This window comes from Tursiops truncatus, chromosome 1, assembly GCF_011762595.2.
Source record: "Tursiops truncatus isolate mTurTru1 chromosome 1, mTurTru1.mat.Y, whole genome shotgun sequence".
NCBI lineage: Eukaryota > Metazoa > Chordata > Mammalia > Artiodactyla > Delphinidae > Tursiops > Tursiops truncatus.
In genome coordinates, this window is record NC_047034.1 from 73,613,512 (window position 1) to 73,625,948 (window position 12,437).

General features: G+C 46.9%; 1 protein-coding gene across 1 annotated transcript; it reads right to left on the reverse strand.

The window, feature by feature from the left end:
• Nucleotides 1–1,414: 1,414 nt before the first annotated feature.
• Nucleotides 1,415–4,293, reverse strand: LOC101335451 (protein S100-A9). The gene is made up of 3 exons (XM_004329923.4): nt 4,177–4,293; nt 3,632–3,792; nt 1,415–1,768 (listed from the first exon to the last, which is right to left on the reverse strand). Exons 2-3 carry the CDS (start codon nt 3,779–3,781, stop codon nt 1,511–1,513), a joined length of 408 nt encoding a protein of 135 aa, XP_004329971.1. The 5' UTR covers nt 3,782–3,792; nt 4,177–4,293; the 3' UTR covers nt 1,415–1,510.
• Between the last annotated feature and the right edge of the window lie 8,144 nt (nt 4,294–12,437).

Genomic DNA, 12,437 nt, shown 5'->3' on the forward strand with positions numbered 1-12,437 from the left:
ACCCTCATACCCTCAAGTGGGAGCCCGGAAATCCCTGTCGCCACAGCAAAGGCTCTTAGAACAGGGCCTACACGGTCCACAGCAGGCAGGCCAGGGGCCAGGCTACAGCCAAGTGGCCTGGGAGGAGCTGGGGTCTGACCGCCGCTCCTGGCTTCATGCTCAGCACTGGGGAAGGAGCTGTGAGATCTAGGCTGCAGGGAAGATGGATTCAAGGCTCTCTGCAATATCTTCACCAATCACCACTGTATGACCTTGAACTGGTCCCTTCTCGACTCTATGCCTCACTTTCTTCACTTGTAACCTGGGGGATGGATGCTGTCCGTCTTTTCCCAGCACCCCCAATCCTAATCCTATCAGAGTTTTCTCTCTGCTGAAAGCACAGGGCAGAGCAGACGACCCTGATTTGGGCTCTGGAGTTTGGAAGGCCCACCCCAGCCCGGTAATGACCCAGTAGGGGGACTTTACGGCATTGCTCTAAGGCCTGGAGTCCCTTGGATGTCTCTGAAGTGAGTGGTCTGGAGGCTGCTGAGGTGAGGACCAGAGGCAGCAGCTGCAGGGAAGCTGGCAGCCAGGTCAGCCGCGAGTTTGCAGAGGAGCCAGGGTTTCTGCTGGCCTGAGGTCTCATCCACCCACTGGGGCCTGGAGGAACCCCGGCCGTCTCAGGGAGGTCAGCTTGCCCTCGAGGCTTAGGATAAGAGTCCTCAGGCCTGAGAGGCTCTCTGGACCCAGTGTCCAACCTCCGCCCCTCGGTGGTTAGGCTCTGTAGCTGCAGAGCCAGGGGTGGATCTTGTTTCTTCCAACGGGCAGGCAGGTACCCTTCTCACACTCCTGTCCACCCGGGGCCAAACCCCTGCTTCCCATCCGTGTGCTTACCTACCCCCGTATCCATGGAGGACCCTAGGTCTGCTGAGAGACACCCAATGCCCCCGTGGATTCAGAACTCCATTTGTGGGTAACACACCCCATCTGTCCTGGACTTCAGTGTTCCTCCACAGACACGTTCTGTCTAGAGGACTAAGGTTCTGGTAGGAGAGAGATGGCCGTGTGGAGAGCACTAGGTGAAGAGGGGGTGGGGGCAGGATTGGGGGGTGGCTGGAAGGTTGAGGGGAAGGGAAACTCCCCTTTTGCTTTTTATGGTGACAAGGGCCACTTTGACTGTCTGGACAGAGAGGTCCTGAGCTGGGGAAGGGTGACGGGGACCTAAGCAGGGGGGCCTAGAGTCAGAGGTGGGGAGACGGTCAGGGAGGTGAATCCAAAGGGCCCAGAAGAGACCCACATTTTTGTTGCTTCTTGTTTTGTTCTTACTGAATGCAGACATTGAGGCCCAGTTAAGCCACAGGGCTGTCAAACCCCCAGACCTCCAGGAAGGTCAGGTTGGGAAGGGGGTGGGGAAAGAAGCACACAGAACACTGGCTTGGAGGAAGACTTTATATTTCACCCCCATCTCCCTGCCCTGCAGCTAAGGCAGCCCCGTGGCCCTAGGTGGGCAGGGGCTGGTGGCCTGACCTGATTAGTGGCTGTGGCCGTGATTGCCATGGCTGTGGCCGTGATTGTCATGGCTGTGGCCGTGGCCTGAACCACCTGCCCCGAAGCCTGGCCCGTGCCTGTGGCCTACTCCTGGGGGCGCCGTCTTGTGCATCTCTTCGTGGGAGGCTTCCGTCAGCTTGCCCACCAGCACGGAGAACTCGTGGAAGTTCAGCTCCTTGTCTACATCTGTGTCCAGGTCCTCCATGATCTCGTTTATGGCTTTGTCATCCTTTGTCTCCTTCTGCCGGTGGGAGACACAGGGCAGTCAGGGCTGGGTGTGGTCAGGGCTAAGGACGGGGAGCACAGCAAGTGACCCGATGGCAAAGGCAGAGTGACACCAGGCTCCTGGGCCTCAGTTTGAGCATCTGCTGGACACTTTCTGATTCCTGGCCACCACAATTCTCTCCATTCTACAGGAGAGGAACTGAGGTCGAGTGACTTGCCTGAGGTCACACACGTTCATAAGTACAGAGATGTCTCCTCATTTGGTCCTTATAACAATGATAGGGAGACTTGGAATCTTCCTTGAGGAAGACTTGAGGAAATAGTCGTACAAACGGTAATTACCTTGTGCAGATTGACAAGGCTTGGGAGCAGAAGGGTGGACACGCACATTCCGATCTGGCTCAGAGCCCGGTCTTGTCCCGTTCCCTCTACTCCTATCCATGTCACGCCCTCCTCTTCCCGCCTCCCCACTCCCTCTCCAGGTTACTACTTAGTGACACTCATTTCAGCCTGCATGGCGGAAAAGCACCCGAGGGAAACGAGATGGGGACAGAGAGCAGTGTGGTGTGATAAGTGTGCAAGGGGGCATGAGGGGAGGTGAAGGGTCCAGGCCCCACTGGGTTCCAGCCCTGCCTCCCACTGGCTGGGGCAGCCCCGCTGAGGCTCCTCCTGGGAAACTGCAGGTGCCCAGCTCACCTCCCACGCCCTTCCCACTCTGCAACGCTTCAGCGTGATCTGCTTTTTTGCACCTTTGGCATCACCCTGGCAGATCCCTGGCTCCTGAGCAGCCTGTAGGAGGGGGCCCAGCTTCCCATCCTGGCCTATCTGCTCTGGATGTGGGGCGTGGTGGATGGGGTGGGATAGGGGTCTCACAAAGGAAAACATTGCCCACACAACCTCTTGGCTGTATCCTCTCTTGTCTACCCTGACCGAGCGTCCTGCTTGCTGAGGTCTGCAATTTCAGGGAGCTGTCAGCAACCCCAGTACCTCCGACAGCTGTGATTCTCCACCTTTCCAAGGTGGGGAGGGGCTCCAGGCAGGGCTGGCCACCTATCCCGGAACATCTCGCTCCAGGAATGGAACTGAGTCTGGGACCTAGATGTCCCACCCTTCTTAGTCCAGTCTTCTGTGTCCCCAAAGTCACCAAATTTGTAAAGAAAACAAAAAGATCCTGTGGAACGAATCCTCCTTTTCTTAGAGCTGCTTAATCATTTTCAGATCAGGGAAATAAACTAACATGTTACTGAGTGCTTTATACACACTGGTGCTGGGCTGGGTCCTTTCCCACATGCTGTTCATTTGTTTCTTACCAGAGAGCCTTTGGATTAGAAAAGCCCTCTGGGGTCTTCCACTCCAAGTCCATCTGAGGCTTACAATCTCATTGGCTTCCTGCCAAGGGTAGTCTTCACTTGCTTCCCCCCACCAAAATTCAGGTCTCAGCTCAAAGGTCATCTCCTTAGAGGGGCCCTTCATGTCCATTTAACTAGTCTCCTCTCCCCGTACCCAGCCCACATCACCCACAGTGCTCTCTCTGTTTTTCTTTCAGGTACTTATTGGCTGTGGATCTATCCGTGTTCTTGATTGGTCAACACGTTTGTTGCGTGTCTCTCCCGTCAGGACAGTGGGTCCCGGTGGGCCACTACACGCCCTGCCCAGGATGGGACCTGGCACACCGCACATGCTCAGTCTGTTGGTGCCACCTAACATGGATGACCTCTAGTGACAGTGTCCAAATCCTGTTCCAAACACGGAGCCCACTGCCTCTGGAAGCTAGGTTGAAGGGGCAAGAGCTTTTTCCTTGACCATTGCAGATTGCACCCCTATTCTCCATCCTTAGCCCAGACTGCCCGGGTCAGTTCTGACAGGGGTCCAGCCCTACCTTGAGAAAGTTTGGCAGCTCTTTTTTCACCAGCTGTTTGAATTCTTTCTTGTTCAGGGTGTCCGGGGGCTGCAGCCGTATAGAGTACTGGTGGAAGATATTGATGATGGTTTCTATGCTGCTTTCCAGCTGCGACAGTTGGTCAGCCATCTTCCTGCACTCTGTTTGAGCAAAGGAGAAGCAAGAGTTCTGGTGCTTAGAAGAAAAGACCATTAAGCTTCCTTGACACCTCCTACTGGACGCACGCAGGAATGAAGGGGGGAAACAGAATAAAAAGAAAGCAGGGGCTGCAACAGAACTGGGAGATGACCCTGTTCCACACATGGTAGGAATGGTTTATAGACTATCTAGGGAGTGCCAAAAAGGAGAGCCTTTGAGGACAGGAGGCTGCAGCAGAACATGACCTAAGAAAACGGGAAGGAGGCTTTAAAGTGAGCAGTCAATCGAGGAGGGCTTCCAGGAGGAGGTTTGAAATGAAGATGGGTGAGGGGAGTAAAGAGTCAGCAGGCAGGCTCCGGCCCCGGGGAAACTGGCAGCTTACTTACCCAAGCCCAGGAGTCACACAGAGGGGTTTGACAGAAAGATGGGGGCCCAGCATTTATAGGCCTCTGGCTGAGAAACTCAGCCTTCTTGCGGGAAGATTGCTTCACAGGTAAGCAGTGTGGTAACCCTGAGCTAGGCTGTGTCACTGCCAGGAACGGGGCTGGGCCGGGACAAGAAATGTTCACAAAGCCCTTTTTGCCTTTTTGTGAAATTCCAAGCCCTGACCCGGAGCTGGTTTGGGAGGAAGCTGGTTGGTTAGTCCACTTCCCCTCCACACCACAGCCCTGCCCTTCCTGAGCAAGCTAGCAAGCTGCCTCTCCTCTGGCACCCCTCTCTCCCCCTGTCTCCGCTGAGGTTGTGCCTTCCCGCCTGCAATAGCCAGTGTCTGGTGGTGGGCTGAGGACCCCTGAGGTGGCCAACCCACTCTGTCTCCCTTTGTTGGGCAGTCCAACAAGGATGGCCCTGCCTGGCCCTGTGATGAGTGCTCTTAGGAGGGCGAGGGGCCTGCGCTCCATTGTTCGGGCTGATGGAGGAAGCACAGACAGCAGCCTGCATCCTTCCATCCCAGCAGGTGCCCAGGGCGCCTCTCCTGTGTGTGTCCACAGCGCCCTCTGCTGCCTCTACCAGGGCACATTTCACTCTGGACCAAGGATCTCAAGACACAAGCTTGCAGGAACTAGGGACCTGGAGTAAAGTGGTGAAGCGGTGTGGGCTGGAGAACACCAAGAGCACCATCAGTAGCGTGACTCGTGACAACTGACATGGGGCCTCAGGGTTGGGGACACTAGGGAGTGGTGAGGACTGTGGCAAATGAGAGCATTCCTAACTTGAAGGGGCAGCTGGTACTCAGCCTCAGGGGAAGGTGGCCACGTGGGAAAGTGGATCAGGTGTTAATGGACCTCCCGAAGGTCCAGGGAATCTGAAATTTTATGTGAAAACTCCTGCTTATAAGATTCGTCAACTAATTTTTTCTTTTTACATCTTTATTGGAGTATAATTGCTTTACAATGGTGTTAGTTTCTGCTTTATAACAAATTGAATCAGTTATACATATACATATGTTCCCATATCTCTTCCCTCTTGCATCTCCCTCCCTCCCGTGCTCCCTATCCCACCCCTCTAGGTGGTCACAAAGCACCGAGCTGATCTCCCTGTGCTATGCGGCTGCTTCCCACTAGTTATCTATTTTATGTTTGGTAGAGTATATATGTCCATGCTAGTCTCTCACTTTGTCACAGCTTACCCTACCCCCTCCCCATATCCTCAAGTCCATTCCCTAGTAGGTCTGTGTCTTTATTCCCGTCTTATCCCTAGATTCTTCATGACTTTTTTTTTTCTTAGATTCCATATGTATATGTTAGCATACGGTATTTGTCATTCTCTTTCTGACTTACTTCACTCTGTATGACAGACTCTAGGTCCATCCACCTCACTACAAATAACTCTGTTTTGTTTCTTTTTATGGCTGAGTAATATTCCATTGTATATATGTGCCACATCTTGTTTATCCATTCATCCGATGATGGACACTTAGTTTACTTCCATCTGCTGGCTATTGTAAATAGAGCTGCAATAAACATTTTGGTACATGACTCTTTTTGAATTATGGTTTTCTCAGGGTATATGCCCAGTAGTGGGATTGCTGGGTCATATGGTAGTTCTATTTGTAGTTTCTTAAGGAACCTCCATACTGTTCTCCATAGTGGTTGTACCAATTCACATTCCCACCAGCAATGCAAGGGTGTTCCCTTTTCTCCGCACCCTCCCCAGCATTTATTATTTCTAGATTTTTTGATGATGGCCATTCTGACTGGTGTGAGATGATATCTCATTGTAGTTTTGATATGCATTTCTCTAATGTTAAGTGATGTTGAGCAATGCTTCATGTGTTTGTTGGCAATCTGTATATCTTCTTTGGAGAAATGTCTATTTAGGTCTTCTGCCCATTTTTGGATTGGGTTGTTTGTTTTTTTGTTATTGAGCAGCATGAGCTGCGTATAAATTTTGGAAATTAATCCTTTGTCAGTTGCTTCATTTGCAAATATTTTCCCCCATTCTGAGGGTTGTCTTTTGGTCTTGTTTATGGTTTCCTTTGCTGTGCAAAAGCTTTGAAGTTTCATAAGGTCCCATTTGTTTAATTTTGTTTTTATTTCCATTTCTGTAAGAGGTGGGTCAAAAAGGATCTTGTGATTTATGTCATAGAGTGTTCTGCCTATGTCTTCCTCTAAGAGTTTGATAGTTTCTGGCCTTACATTTAGGTCTTTAATCCATTTTGAGCTTATTTTTGTGTATGGTGTTAGGGAGTGATCTAATCTCATACTTTTACATGTACCTGTCCAGTTTTCCCAGCACCACTTATTGAAGAGGCTGTCCTTTCTCCACTGTACATTCCTGCCTCCTTTATCAAAGATAAGGTGACCATATGTGCATAGGTTTATCTCTGCGCTTTCTATCCTGTTCCATTGATCTATCTTTCTGTTTTTGTGTCAGGAACATACTGTCTTGACTACTGTAGCTATGTAGTATAGTCTGAAGTCAGGGAGCCTGATTCCTCCAGCTCCATTTTTCATTCTCAAGATTGCTTTGGCTATTCGGAGTCCTTTGTGTTTCCATACAAATTGTGAAATTTTTTGTTCTAGTTCTGTGAAAAATGCCATTGGTAGTTTGATAGGGATTGCATTGAATCTGTAGATTGCTTTGGGTAGTAGAGTCATTTTCACAATGTTGATTGTTCCAATCCAAGAATATGGTATATCTCTCCATCTATTTGTATCATCTTTAATTTCTTTCATCAGTGTCTTATAATTTTCTGCATACAGGTCTTTTGTCTCCTTAGGTAGGTTTATTAGTAAATATTATATTCTCTTTGTTGCAATGGTAAATGGGAGTGTTTTCTTGATTTCACTTTCAGATTTTTCATCATTAGTGGATAGGAATGCCAGAGATTTCTGTGATTAATTTTGTATGCTGCAACTTTACCAAATTCATTGATTTTCTCTAGTAGTTTTCTGGTAGCATTTTTAGGATTCTGTATGTATAGTATCATGTCATCTGCAAACAGTGACAGCTTTACTTCTTCTTTTCCGATTTGGATTCCTTTTATTTCCTTTTCTTCTCTGATTGCTGTGGCTAAAACTTCCAAAACTATGTTGAATAAGAGCGGTGAGAGTGGCCAACCTTGTCTTGTTCCTGATCTTAGTGGAAATGCTTTCAGTTTTTCACCATTGAGGATGATGTTGGCTGTGGGTTTGTCATATATGGTCTTTATTATGTTGAGGAAAGTTCCCTCTATGCCTACTTTCTGCAGGGTTTTTATCATAAATGGGTGTTGAATTTTGTCAAAAGCTTTCTCTGCATCTATTGAGATGATCATATGGTTTTTCTCCTTCAGTTTGTTCATATGGTTTATCACATTGATAGATTTGCATATATTGAAGAATCCTTGCATTCCTGGAATAAACCCCACTTGATCATCGTGTATGATCCTTTTAATGTGCCGATGGATTCTGTTTGCTAGTATTTTGTTGAGGATTTTTGCATCTATGTTCATCAGTGATATTGGCCTGTAGTTTTCTTTCTTTGTGACATCCTTGTCTGGTTTTGGTATCAAGGTGATGGTGGCCTCGTAGAAGGAATTTGGGAGTGTTCCTCCCTCTGCTATATTTTGTAAGAGTTTGAGAAGGATAGGTGTTAGCGCTTCTCTAAATGTTTGATAGAATTCGCCTGTGAAGCCATCTGGTCCTGGGCTTTTGTATGTTGGAAGATTTTTAATCACAGTTTCAATTTCAGTGCTTGTGATTGGTCTGTTCATATTTTCTGTTTCTTCCTGATTCAGTCTTGGCAGGTTGTGCATTTCTGAGAATTTGTCCATTTCTTCCAGGTTGTCCATTTTATTGGCATAGAGTTGCTTGTAGTAATCTCTCATGATCTTTTGTATTTCTGCAGTGTCAGTTACTTCTCCTTTTTCATTTCTAATTCTATTGATTTGAGTCTTCTCCGTTTTTTTCTTGATTAGTCTGGCTAATGGTTTATCAATTATGTTTATCTTCTCAAAGAACAAGCTTTTAGTTTTATCGATCTTTGCTATCGTTTCCTTCATTTCTTTTTCATTTAGTTCTGATCTGATCTTTACACTTTCTTTCCTTCTGATAACTTTGGGGAATTTTTGTTCTTCTTTCTCTAATTGCTTTAGGTGCAAGGTTAGGTTGTTTATTCGAGATGTTTCCTGTTTCTTAAAGTAGGAATATATTGCTATAAACTTCATTCTTAGAACTGCTTTTGCTGCATCCCATAGGTTTTGGGTCATTGTGTCTCCATTTTTATTTGTTTCTAGGTATTTTTTTATTTCCTCTTTGATTTCTTCAGTGATCACTTCGTTATTAAGTAGTGTATTGTTTAGCCTCCATGTGTTTGTATTTTTTACAGATCTTTTCCTGTAATTGATATCTAGTCTCATAGCGTTGTGGTTGGAAAAGATACTTGATACAATTTCAATTTTCTTAAATTTACCAAGGCTTTGTTTGTGACTCAAGACATGACCTATCCTGTAGAATGTTCCATGAGCACTTGAGAAAAATGTGTATTCTGTTGTTTTTAGGTGGAATGTCGTATAAATATCAATTAAGTCCATCTTGTTTAATGTATCATTTAAAGCTGTGTTTCCTTATTTATTTTCATTTTGGATGATCTGTCTATTGGTGAAAGTGGGATGTTAAAGTCCCGTTCTATGATTGTGTTACTGTCAATTTCCTCTTTTATGGCTGTTAGTACTTGCCTATGTATTAAGGTGCTCCTCTGTTGGGTGCATAAATATTTACAATTGTTATATCTTCTTTTTGGAATAATCCCTTGATCATTATGTAGTGTCCTTCTTTGTCTCTTGTAATAGTCTTTATTTTAAAGTCTATTTTTTCTGATATGAGAATTGCTACTCCAGCTTTCTTTTGGTTTCCATTTGCATGGAATATCTTTTTCCATCCCCTCACTTTCAGTCTGTATGTGTCCCAAGGTCTGAAGTGCGTCTCTTGTAGACAGCATATATATATGGGTTTTGTTTTTGTATCCATTCAGCCAGTCTGTGTCTTTTGGTGGGAGCATTTAATCCACTTATATGTAAGGTAATTATAGTTATGTATGTTCCTCTTCCCATTTTCTAAAATGTTTTGGGTTTGTTATTATAGGTGTTTTCCTCCTCTTGTGTTTCTTGCCTAGAGAAGTTCCTTTAGCATTTGTTGTAAAGCTGATTTGGTGGTGCTGAACTCTCTCAGCTTTTGCTTGTCTGTAAAGGTTTTAATTTCTCCATCAAATCTGAATGATATCCTTGCAGGGTAGAGTAATATTGATTGTAGGTTTTTCTCCTTCATCACTTTAAATGTGTCCTGCCAGTCCCTTCTGGCTTGCAGAGTTTCTGCTGAAATATCAGCTGTTAACCTTATGGGGATTCCCTTGTGTGTTATTTGTTGATTTTCCCTTGCTGCTTTTAATATGTTTTCTTTGTATTTAATTTCTGACAGTTTGATTAGTATGTGTCTTGGTGTGTTTTTCCTTGAATTATCCTTACGGGACTCTCTGTGCTTCCTGGACTTGATTAACTATTTCCTTTCCCCTTTTAGGGAAGTTTTCAACTATAATCTCTTCAAATATTTTCTCAGTCCGTTTCCTTTTCTGTTCTTCTTCTGGGACCCTTATAATTCGAATGTTGGTGCGTTTAATGTTGTTCCAGAGGTCTCTGAAACTGTCCTCAGTTCTTTTCATTCTTTTTTCTTTATTCTTCTCTGCAGTAGTTGTTTCCACTATTTTATCTTCCAGGTCACTTATCCGTTCTTCTGCCTCAGTTATTCTGCTATTGATTCCTTCTAGAGTATTTTTAATTTCATTTATTGTGTTGTTCATCGTTGCTTGTTTTATCTTTAGTTCTTCGTGGTCCTTGTTAAACGTTTCTTGCATTTTGTCCATTCTATTTCCAAGATTTTGGATCATCTTTACTATCATTATTCTGAATTCTTTTTCAGGTAGACTGCCTATTTCCTCTTCATTTGTTAGGTCTGGTGGGTTTTTATCTTGCTCCTTCATCTGCTGTGTGTTTTTCTGTCTTCTCATTTTGCTTATCTTACTGTGTTTGGGGTCTCCTTTTTGCAGGCTGCAGGTTCGTAGTTCCCGTTGTTTTTGGTGTCTGTCCCCAGTGGCTAAATTTGGTTCAGTGGGTTGTGTAGGCTTCCTGGTGGAGGGGACTAGTGCCTGTGTTCTGCTGTATGAGGCTGAATCTTGTCTTTCTGGTGGGCAGGTCCACGTCTGGTGGTGTTTTTTGGGGTTGTCTGTGGCCTCATTATGATTTTAGGCAGCCTCTCTGCTAATGGGTGGGGTTGTGTTCTTGTCTTGCTAGTTGTTTGGCATAGGGTGTCCAGCACTGTAGCTTGCTGGTCGTTGAGTGAAGTTGGGTGCTGGTGTTGAGATGGAGATCTCTGGGAGATTTTCACCATTTGATATTTCGCGGAGCTGGGAGGTCTCTTGTGGACCCGTGTCCTGAAGTTGGCTCTCCCACCTCAGGCATAGCACTGACACTTAGCTGCAACACCAAGAGCCTTTCATCCACACAGCTCAGAATAAAAGGGAGAAAAAGTAGAAAGAAAGAAAGAAAGAGGATAAAATAAAATAAAGATAAAATAAAGTTATTAAAAATAATTATTAAGAAAAAAAAATTTTTTAATGTAAAACAAACAAGCAAACAAAACGGACGGACAGAACCGTAGGAGAAATGGTGAAAGCAAAGCTATACAGACAAAATCTCTCACAGAAGCATACACATACACACTCACAAAAAGGAAAAGGGGAAAAAATAATAAGTCTTGCTGTCAAAGTCTACCTACTCAATTTGGGATGATTCGTTGTCTATTCAAGTATTCCACAGGTGCAGGGTACATCAAGTTGATTGTGGAGATTTAATCCGCTGCTTCGGAGGCTGCTGGGAGAGATTTCCCTTTCTCTTCTTTGTTCGCATAGCTCCCAGGGCTCAGCTTTGGATTTGGCCTCGCCTCTTAGTGTAGGTCGCCTGAGGGCGTCTGTTCCCTCTCAGACAGGACGGGGTTAAAGGAGCAGGTGATTCGGGGGCTCTGGCTCACTCAGGCCGGGGGGAGGGACGGGTACGGATGCGGTGAAGCCTGCGGCGTCAGAGGCCATCGTGACATTGCACGAGCCTGAGGCGCCGTGCGTTCTCCTGGGGAAGTTGTCCCTGAATCCCGGTACCCTGGCAGTGGCGGGCTGCACAGGCTCCCCGGAAAGGAGGTGTGGATAGTGACCTGTGCTCGCTCACAGGCTTCTTGGTGGTGGCAGCAGCATCCTTAGCGTCTCATGCCCGTCTCTGGGGTCCGTGCTTTTAGCCGCGGCTCGCGCCCGTCTCTGGAGCTCCTTTAAGCAGCGCTCTTAATCCCCTCTCCTAGTGCACCAGGAAACAAAGAGGGAAGAAAAAGTCTCTTGCCTCTTTGGCAGGTCCAGACTTTTCCCCGGACTCCCTCCCGGCTAGCCGTGGTGCACTAACCCCTCCAGGCTGTGTTCACACCGCCAATCCCAGTCCTCTCCCTGGGATCAGACCTCCGAAGCCCGAGCCTCAGCTCCCAGCCCCCGTCCGCCCCGGCAGGTGAGCAGACAAGCCTCTCGGGCTGGTGAGTGCTGGTCGGCACCGATCCTCCGTGCGGGAATCTCTCCGCTTTGCCCTTCGCACCCCAGTGGCTCCGCTCTCCTCCTTGGCTCTGAAGCTTCCCCCCTCCGCCACCCGCAGTCTCTGCCCGCAAAGGGGCTTCTAGTGTGTGGAAACCTTTCCTCCTTCACAGCCCCCTCCCACTGGTGCAGGTCCCGTCCCTATTCTTTTGTCTGTGTTTTTTCTTTTTTCTTTTGCCCTACTCGGGTACGTGAGGAGTTTCTTGCCTTTTGGGAGGTCTGAGGTCTTCTGCCAGCGTTCAGTGGGTGTTCTGTAGGAGTTGTTCCACGTGTAGATGTATTTCTGATGTATCTGTGGGGAGGAAGGTGATCTCCGCGTCTTACTCTTCCGCCATCTTTAACAATCTCCTTCGTGAACTAATTTTAAAGGAAAATGAGAACATTAATAATGAAGCATGGCGTGTGCTGAAGGCCATGACCTCTGCTCTGCCTAAAGTTCTTGACTTTCAGGTCTTTCTCCTGCACTCTGCTGAGGATCCCCGAGCCAGGGATGTGGCCTGACTCACCTCCGTGGTCCCAGGACAGAGCAATATGTTGAACTAATAAATGC